The sequence below is a fragment of the Oryctolagus cuniculus genome, chromosome 20 (genome assembly GCF_964237555.1).
Source record: "Oryctolagus cuniculus chromosome 20, mOryCun1.1, whole genome shotgun sequence".
NCBI classification, from domain to species: domain Eukaryota; kingdom Metazoa; phylum Chordata; class Mammalia; order Lagomorpha; family Leporidae; genus Oryctolagus; species Oryctolagus cuniculus.
The window spans coordinates 12,470,253-12,480,150 of record NC_091451.1 but is presented as its reverse complement, the minus strand read 5'-3'; the positions used below and the strand labels follow the sequence as shown (position 1 = coordinate 12,480,150).

Sequence of the window (9,898 nt, the reverse complement as noted above, 5' to 3'; positions counted from 1 at the left end):
CACACCTCTGAGTCTCGGATTTCCTTCGCTCCAAACTAAGCCCTTCGATTCCAAAAATAGTTCTTTAACCGCCGCCTCGCCACTCGAGCACACACACACCTTGCCAACTACGGGACCACAGCAGACACCCCCCTCCAAAGCGGCTCGCTCGACATCTGGAAGTCGTGCCCTGCAGCAACTGCCTGTCGTCGAATCGAGGGCTATCACCCAAATGCAACGCAGCGAGGGGAAAGTGAGCTCCCCGCCGGCCTCGGGACCGTTCGCCGGGGGGTGCCCAGGAGGGAGGGGGAGCAAACACCACGACTCGGGGAATCCTTCCCTCTCGAGTGAGAACGGCTGGATCCCCGACCAGGTGGCCGCAAGCTGCAGCCCGTCCAGGTCGGAGAGGCAGGCGGCGGAGGGCCGGTGGCTCGGAAAGGCGGAATGCAGCTACTTCCCGAGGTCCGAACGCGAGCCGGTCCCCAGCTCCCGGGGGAGGCGAGGGGTGTCCCGTGGGTGACTGAGGGGATGCCCGGCCCGCCAGGGGCAGCCTGAGGAGGAGCAGAGTTTCGTCCGGCCGGTGCCCGGGGTAAGCACAGCCCGAGCGGCGTGGGGCCGCCCAGGCTGGGGGGAGGGGGGAGGGGAGCGAGGGAGGGGGTAGACATGGGATTCCCCCCTCTCCCCAAGAGCGGCCGCGGAAGAAGCGCCCCGACCGGCCGCGAGCGGCGTGCAAGGACTGCGGAGCCGGGATCCCGCTGCCCGCACCAGCAGCTCGGAGCCCCGCAGCGCCCGCCGCACCGGCCCCCTCGGTCCCCGGGGGCCGGGGACTTCGGCTGCGAAGGCGCTGGGGCCTGACATCCCACGGGGCCGGCTCCGGCTCCCCGGGGGGACACGCGGGAACACCCCAACCTCCAGCAGCTCTCAAGGGTTGTAAGATGCACCCCCCCCCCCCACACACACACCCCGGTCCTCCTCCTCAAGCCTCCTCTCCTCCCGAGGCCGCAGTCAAGCGCCGGGCATCACAGGCGAGAAGCCTGAGGCGAGTCGCGGACAGCGGCCGCGGCCGTCCCCCGGACCTCCGTCCCCGGTTACCTGTGAGGACTCCGACGCGGATTTGATGGTCGTGGTTAGTGAGGATCATTCCCTCGGACGCCATGTTTCCCAGCGCAGTCACCGCACTGACAGGAGCCCGGAGAAGCCGGAGCCCGGAGCGCGCGGGCCGGGAGCGCGCTCGCCTCGGAGAGCGCGAGACCGAGGGCGCCCGGGGAGCGCGAGGCGAGCGGGCCAGCGGGGGGAGGCGGCGGAGCGCTCAGTGGCCTGCGTGGGGGAGAGGCCGCGCCGCGAGCGCGCGGGTCCGCGGGAGGGGCGGAGTCAGGGCGCGCGGCCACGGGTCCGGCCCGGAGGCGGCGAGCCGGCGCGGGGGGCGCGGTGGCCGCACCGGGAGAGCGCGCGGAGGCGGCGGAGCGAGGCCACGGGGACCCGGGGCGCTCTGCGGAGCGGGAGACCCGAGGCGGCGAGGTGGCAAGAGAATGAGGGAGGTGGGGGGGAGAGAGAGAGCACACGCTCGGGAGGTTGCGGAGGCGGACTCTGGCACAGGGGCGGAGCTACACCCCGAGGCGTGGACCTCGTGGAGAGTGCAGGGAGGAGTGCGAGCTCGGCTGCCGAGGACTGGGAGCGGGAAGGAGCCGGCCCGGACGGAGTAGGACCGCGGAACGCCGCTGGGCGCGCGAGTAACGCGGGATTGGCTGAGAGGACGCGGAGCGGGTGCGCGCGAGGCACGAACGCAGCCCTCGCCGGGCCCCAGGCAGAAGCAATCCCCGGCCGAGCCCGGCGCCTCGTCGCTCGTCCGCTGCCCCTGAGGGACGGCGCTCGCCGGCGGCCCGGCCGCTCGGAGGGAGCGCGCCGAGGCTCTCCTCGCAGCCCTCGGCAACGGCCGGTCGCCCCGCCGAAGGCGCCGGGGAAGCTAGCGGGGGCTTGGAAAGCCGCGTGGGTGGCAGGAGGGAAGCTGAGGCGACGGAGCCCGCCGGGGGCGGAGAGAGCGGTGTCCTGTCCCGCCTCATCTTGTGCGCCCGCTTCCCCAGTCAGCCGTCCTTAGGTGTCGGTGTCGGTCGGTACTGGACGACACCGCGAGAGGACCTGCCTGCCTTCTCCTCCTCCCATAGTTTGGTCGCCGTGAGCCAGCGCTCCACGACCTTGCTTTCCCATGAAAAGCCTCGGTTCGCTTCTCCCACCTGCACCACAGTCGGTTGCCGCGGCAATTGAGTTTTCATTGCAGTATTTGTGAGAGAGAGACGAGGTTACCCTGAAAATAGCTTTTGCTGACACTTATTCCGCATGCCTCTCATAAAATGTGTTCTTAATCACCTGTGGCTATTTTTGTAGGTCGCTTAGTTACTTTTTTTCTGGCCTTTCCAACTTATGAATTTAAAGGGGGGGGGTACACTTTTTTTTTTTTTATGTTCCCAGCCCTGGTTAAAAATCTGGGAGCATAAAAATGTAAACCAAAGTACCAAAAACAAAGGGTAATCAGCAATGTTAGTACACAGTTAAAAGCAGAGTTTTTTTTTTTTTCTCTCTATTTTTTTATGTCTATTTGAAAGGTAGAGTTAGAGATCTTCCATCTGCCAGTTCACTGCCCAGATGGCCGCAATTTTGGGGACTGGACCAGGCCAAAGTCAGGAGCCAGGAGCTTCACCCAGGTCTCCCACTTGGTTCCGGAGGCCCAAGCACTTGGGCTTCCTCTTTTGGTTTCCCAGGCGCATTAGCAGGGAGCTGGATCAGAAGTGGAGCAGCCGGGACCTGAACTAGAGCCCATATGGGATGCCAGTGTTGCAGGTAGCAGCCTAACCGGCTGGGCCACAGTGCCATCTCCTGTAAGCTTTTTTGTTCAACTGAAACATGAAATTGCTCCCTTGAAGGTTTACAGTTTTATGGATTCCATTTTAAATGATGGAAAGGACAAAGGAGATGCTGGGTGGAATTGAAGTGAAATAAAAGTGAATGTTTTAATTTTATTTTTTATTTGTTTGAAAGGCAGAGACAGGTCTTCCTTCCACTGGCTCACTCCCCGTATATTTGCAATGACAGGGCTGAGCCAGGCCAAGAGAATGGAACTCCATAAGGGTCTCATGGTTGGCAGGAACCCGAATAATTGATCTGTCAATTCTTAATCCCAGGGTGTGCATTAGCAGGAAGCTGGAATCAGAGACCCACTTGGGACTGGAATTGCATCCAAGCATCCTAAGCTGTGTCTCAACCACTGTGCGAAACATCTACCCCAGTTCATGGATTTTTTAAGTTGATGAGGTGTATTGCTAATATTTTTGGTGGTTTATTAAAATTTTAAACCAGATCTGACATGTTTCTTATAATTATCACCCTAGATCCTGGTGGCCAATAGCATTGACTAGTTTCAGAATGAGGGATATGGATGAGAAAGGCATGTCTAAAGAGAATGAGTTCCTTTATCTGAAACTAAAGATGAAGAGCAGATAGTTGGTTACATACATTCTTACCTTTTTTTTTTTTTTTAAGATGTATTTATTTATTTTAAAGGCACAGTTAAAGAGAGGCAGAAAGAGAGAGGTCTTCCATCCACTAGTTCACTCCCCAAATGGCTGCAACAGCCAGAACTGGGCCAATCTGAAGCCAGGAGCTTCTTCCAGGTCTCCTACGTGGGTGCAGGGGCCCAAGGACTTGGGCCATCTTCTACTGCTTTCCCAGGCCAGAGCAGAGAGCTGGATCGGAGGTAGACCAGCCGCGACTCAAACCGGCAACCATATGGGATGCCGGCCCTGCAGGTGACAGCTTTACCCGCTATTGCCAGTCCCTATTCTTACCTTTTTAACCTATCTTTTTCTCTAGGGTATTCCATTTTAAATAATTAAAAATATTTTGAACTTTTAAAAAGGTAAAGTTCTAGACCTACCCACCACCAGGTTCTGTGACTTTAAACAAGTTTGGACAGCCCCATCACCCTTTAAATAAGGTGGTAGACTAAATTAGTACCCTTTAAGTAAAGTGGTACACTTAAAATGCACCCTTTCAGCATAGAGTATTCCATAATTATCATGGAAGGAAAGTGGCATTTTTGTTTCACAAATTATTAGCAGAGGACAAGGGACTAAGTTTTTGCATGTACTTCACTCACTGACTCACATATGTTTAACCGTACTTGATCTCTGCGAGGAATTGCTCTTGATCTCATGAATGACTGTTTCAATGTGCTAAGATGCTGCAACTAGACTCTGAGAGGTTGGGCTCAGGTTCCTGCAGTCACTGGAATGTGGAAAGTGGAATGCCTCCAAGACAGGTTGTTTCTAGCATATAAGGAACTGTAACAGCTTGGCTGTGAATAGTGTCTGTCATGTGTGAACAGGGTGTGATGGCAGTATGGCCTCAAGGATAGGTGCAATGGCTATGGCTCCGGAAGCAGGGCATACACTACCAGTGGCTCTAGTTCAAGGTGATTCTACAAAGCAGCAGCTTAGGTTGTAGGTGCGGGAGGGCACAATGTGGGCACCTCTGATGGAGTATGGCGGTGTGAGCTCCAGGCGTGTCTTAACAGCCCCAGGAGCCTGTGAGGACTGTAGGATTCTCTAGCAGCAGAAGACTGTAGGTGTCCATGGTAGTAATGGAGGCTCCTGGGGGACCGTTCACCTTTCCCACAGGAGAAAAGGCCTGGCCAGGAAGGCAGAGTTGACAGAGGCGGTGTTTTGTTCTCTTCTCTGTGTGGCCATCTTTCCTCTGGGTCTCTTACTTCTCTGCTCTACTCCAGAGCTCTGCCTCAGTTGCTCCAATCTAAATGAGGTTGTCTGTTCGTTGTTTGGGTACGTTTTTGTGGGGCATACAGGTGTTAAGTCCCTGTCTTCAGCCATGTTGCTAACATCTCAATTAGTATGTGCTTTTTTCTCAGCAGGAATCTGTGTACAATGCTTTCAGTTTTTAGGATTCAGAATATATAAATCAAGAAAAGAGAGTCTCAGGCCTGAACACTGAAGATGAAGGTTGTGACCTTTTTAAAAAAAATCAAATGAATTCTGCTTTTCTTAAAATATTAATTGGTTTCCATATAATCAAAACTTAGCTTAAAGCCCAACTTACAAGAAAAAATACTGTCACGATAAAAGCAGTTTACAAAAAGAAACTTATCGGCCGGCGCCGCGGCTCAATAGGCTAATCCTCCACCTAGCGGCACCGGCACACTGGGTTCTAGTCCCGGTCGGGGCGCCGGATTCTGTCCCGGTTGCCCCTCTTCCAGGCCAGCTCTCTGCTGTGGCCCGGGAGTGCAGTGGAGGATGGCCCAAGTGCTTGGGCCCTGCACCCCATGGGAGACCAGGAGAAGCACCTGGCTCCTGCCATCGGATCAGCGCGGTGCGCTGGCCGCAGTGCGCCAGCCGTGGCAGCCATTGGAGGGTGAACCAACGGCAAAGGAAGACCTTTCTCTCTCTCTCTCTCTCTCTCTCTCTCACTATCCACTCTGTAAAAAAAAAAAAAAAAAAAAAAAAAAGAAAAGAAACTTATCTTATTGACCCAAGTAATATCATTTATTCCCAGGTTGACTAATAATTATGAAGAAATAGTTTATAGGAATGGTGACATCATGTTTTATACTAAAAGTGAATGTTAAGTAAAAGTTTTAGATATTAAGAAGCATAAGTGAATTTGTGAAAGATGCAGAGGATGTGGATTTTTCAGTTATCCTGAAAATTCTCATTTGTTAATGTAATTATTTATTATTTGAAAGGCAGAGTTACAGAGAGAGTGAGATCTTCCATCTGCTGGTTCACTCCCCAGATGGCTGCAATGGCCAGAGCAGGGCAGGCTGAAGCCAGGAGCCAGAAGCTTCTGGGTCTCCCACGTGGGTGCTGAGGCCAAAGACTTGGGCCACATTCCACACTCCACTGCTGTATCAGACACATTAGCAAGGAGCTGGATCAGAAGTAGAGCAGCCAGGACTCAAACCCTAAACTGGAGCCCATACGGGATGCTCGTGTTGCAGGTAGTGGCATTACCAGCTACACCACAATGCTGGCCCCAGTCAAGTTATATTATTTTATTTTATATTTATCTGCCTGTCTCCTGCTGTGGAATTGACTGGGTGTTGAATAAGTCTCCTTTTTCAACATAGAACCTTGGGAGCTGGCACTGTGGCGCAGTGGGTTAAAGCCCTGGCCTGAAGCCATATGGACGCAGGTTCTAGTCTGGGCTGCTCTGCTCCTCTTCCGATCCAGCTTTCTGCTATGGCCTGGGAAAGCAGTGGAAGATGGCAGAAGTCCTTGGGCCCCTGCACCCGTGTGGGAGACCTGGAAGAAGCTCCTGGCTCCTGGCTTCAGATTGGCACAGCTCTAGCTGTTGCAACCATCTGGGGAGTGAACCATTGGATGGAAGACCTCTCTCTCTGTCTCCACCTCTCTCTGTAACTCTTTCAAATAAATAAAATAAATCTTTAAAAAAAAAATAGAACCTTGTTCTCTTCCCATTTCCAATGTTTGAGGACTAAATGTAGAATATATGAAGCAATAGAGACTGCAATAGAGCTGCAGGCCCCTCCCAAGGTGCCAGAGGGGCTGGTAGAAATTTGTGTTGGAATACAGGAATTGCAGAACCTTCTATTAAAAAATGAGTTACTGCCTAACATGACAATAGTTCACAAAAACAACCATAAAACTGGATTTTCTGCCTAGATTTAAGAGTGTAAGATAGCGGCCGACACTGGCATAGTGGGTAAAGCCACCACCTGCAGTGCCAGCATCCCATATGGGCACTGGTTCAAGACCCAGCTGCTCCACTTCTGATCCAGCTCTCTACTGTGGCCTGGGAAAGCAGTAGAAGATGGCACAAGTCCTTGGGCCCCTGCACTCACATGGGAAGACCCGGAGGAAGCTCCTGGCTTCATGTCGGTGCAGCTTCGACCATTGCAACCAACTGGGGAGTGAACCAGCGGATAGAAGACACCTCTCTCTCTCTCTCTGCCTCTCCTCTCTCTGTGTAACTGACTTTCAATTAAATAAATAAATAAATAAATCTTTAAAAAAAAATGTTTCTTTCCAAGGAAGCCGTGTAAAGTTACAGGTAGAATACAGCGTTAGGGCAAAGAATGAGAAAGTAAACTTTAAAAAAAGAGTGTAAGATAAAGACATTACAAACTGTCACTTGCCCTCCTAAAGGCAACTCTGAGGTGCAATGATGACAAATATCCTTGGAAGAGCTAGAAAGTAAAGATAAATAAATGTGAAAGGCCTCTGAATAGTACTCACCAATGTTAATTTGTAAATATATTGCTGATAGGAAAGAGTTTTCCCTCAGTTGACCTTGAAATTGAAAAGTATCTCCCAAGTACAACAATATGAGGGGTTTTATTCTCAGAGACATTATTAGACTATTACAGTTACGAGTAAAATTTTAGTGATGTTTCAATCCCAAAGACTTTGGGATTACTAATTCAGTTCCCTATAGCTTGATTTGGAGATGGGAGTAGCCTGCATAGAGACATATTTCAACCAAACTGGAAGGTAGATACTCTGTAATGTAATTGATTTATAAGTCTCTTGAATTAGTCTCTGATTTTTTGATAAGTTAATGGAATAAATTTATACCCACAAAAATTATATCCACCAAATTACAAGCTTATGTGAATATCAGCCAACCTGATAACTTTTACATTGCCATAGATGAAAGAGTACAATGTCTAGTCTTAAAGACAAAGTAGCATAAAAGAGTACAGTGTTTCAGTTTTGTGTTTTGAAGAAACTGGAAGGTTGAAGCATTTGAGAGAAAGATGATAAACCTGATAATGAACTTATAGTTTCAATATTTTGGGAAGGCAAATAATTTTTTAGAAGTTACAAATTTCTGCTAGCAAGTAAACTATTTTACTTCATGCCTTAGCTAAAAAACAAGAGAGAATGGGGGTAGGTTATATATTCTAAAAACTCATTATCATGGTAAAAATGGCAATATAATTTTGAAGGGGAATCGAAGGCTCTGAGGTTAAATAACTAGTTCAAGGTAGTCATTGGTAGAGGTATTTTATATTCCTGTCATTTGTTCTCATTGCTGTGTCTAGACCAAATGACTTGGAAAATCTCTCAGGACTGCCAAAGACTTTAAGAGATTAAATAGATACAGAGGTAGCTTTCTTGAAACAGAGCATGGATTGCATACTCAGCTAACTCAGTTGGTAGAACATGACACTAATCATTTTAGGTCTGTAGACCCTGCTATTTTTGTGGATGGAGAGGAAAGATAGAAATCAGATTGGAAGATGAGCTGGCAGTAATAATACGTAGGCTCTGGTAACCAGCTCTGATCCCAGTGAACTGTGGGACATTGGACATACTTTCAATGTAACTGAAAACCGTTTCCTCTTTTATGAAGTGAAGGAACTTTATACTTAAGTTTCTTCTAATGCCAAAATTCTGTTATTTCTTATAGATCTTTTCCAGTCTAAAAATACGTTTTTAGAGCTGGCATTATGACACAGTGGGTTAAACCGCCGCCTGCAATGCCAGCAACCCTATGAGCACCAGTTGACTTAGCTCCCTGCTAATGTGCCTGGGAAAGCAGCAGAAGGTGGCGCAAGTGAAGCTCCTGGCTTTGGCCTGCCCTGCCCCCCTGCCCACCACCACCATTGTGGCCATTTGGGGAGTGAACCAGTGGATGGAAGATTCTCTATCTGTCTTTATATCTCCCTATCTCTGTTATTCTGCATTTCACATAAAAAAAGTAAACATTTAAAATAAATGAGTAAATAAAATACAGTAGTCTAATCCTCCACCTAGCAGCGCCGGCACAACGGGTTCTAGTCCCGGTCGGGGCGCCGGATTCTGTCCCGGTTGCCCCTCTTCCAGGCCAGCTCTCTGCTGTGGCCCGGGAGTGCAGTGGAGGATGGCCCAAGTGCTTGGGCCCTGCACCCCATGGGAGACCAGGAGAAGCACCTGGCTCCTGCCTTAGGATCAGTGCGATGCGCTGGCCGCAGCACGCTGGCCGCGGCAGCCATTGGAGGGTGAACCAACGGCAAAAGGAAGACCTTTCTCTCTATCTCACTCTCTCACTGTCCACTCTGCCTGTAAAAAAAAAAAAAAAAAAAAAAAAAAAAAAAAAAAAGTACAGTTTCTGAACTTTACCTTTAAAATGTACCTTTACAGATTTAAATTGAACTTGGGAGAAAGGAGAATTTGTATTGGTTGGCTTACTTTGATAATTACCAGAAAGTATAAGGGATTCTTTTGGATTATGAAATGTGTTGTGACAACATTCTTGTATTGATGTGAGATAGGAAATTAATGACAACTTAGAGTAAACAACAACAAAAAAAGATCTGAACCTCTCAGGAAATACAGTAAAATATAATGGTAATTTACACATGATGGTATTGAGACAACTGGGACTTGGCAATCAACTTTCTGTTGCCTTATGTCATTTACTGAGCCTTGGTTAAATCCCAGACACTGTGTTGGGTGTCAAAATGAAAAGGTGGGGGCCTACGTTGTGGTGTTCAGGTAAAGCCACCAGTCCTGTGATGCAGGCATCTCATATGGGCACCGGTGAGTGTCCCAGCTGCTCGACTTCAATCTAGATCCCAGCTAATGGCCTGGAAAAAGCAGCCAGAGGTGGCCTACGAGTTTGGGACCCTGCCACCCCATGGGAGACTCAGAAGAAACTCCTGGCTCCTGGCTTTGGCCTGGCCCGGCCCTGGCTGTTGCCACCATATGGGGAGAGAACCAGAGAATGGAAGATCTCTCGATCTCTCTGTGTGTCTCTCTCTCTCCACTTCTCTCTCACTTTCAAATAAATAAATACTTTAAGAAAAAAATGAAAAGATGAACAAGATATAGTCCTGAGCCTCAAAGAGCCCATCACCTGGTGAGGGAGATAGCTGAGTAAACCAAGAATGGGAACATAGTTCATTAAATGC

At 49.8% G+C, this 9,898-nt stretch overlaps 1 protein-coding gene across 20 annotated transcripts in view; it reads right to left on the bottom strand.

Moving 5' to 3' along the window:
• The window catches only part of GPHN (gephyrin), a 566,685-nt gene extending 565,480 nt beyond the window's left edge, over positions 1-1,205 (bottom strand). For 18 of the 20 annotated variants that reach the window (XM_070065103.1, XM_070065105.1, XM_070065109.1 and 15 more), the window contains exon 1: positions 1,072-1,205. In XM_070065103.1, the coding sequence (XP_069921204.1) occupies positions 1,072-1,135 (64 nt within the window). In that variant the 5' untranslated portion in view covers positions 1,136-1,205. The remainder of the gene's footprint in view (positions 1-1,071) is intronic. The other 2 variants (XM_070065114.1, XM_070065116.1) reach the window with 1 other exon arrangement.
• Between the last annotated feature and the right edge of the window lie 8,693 nt (positions 1,206-9,898).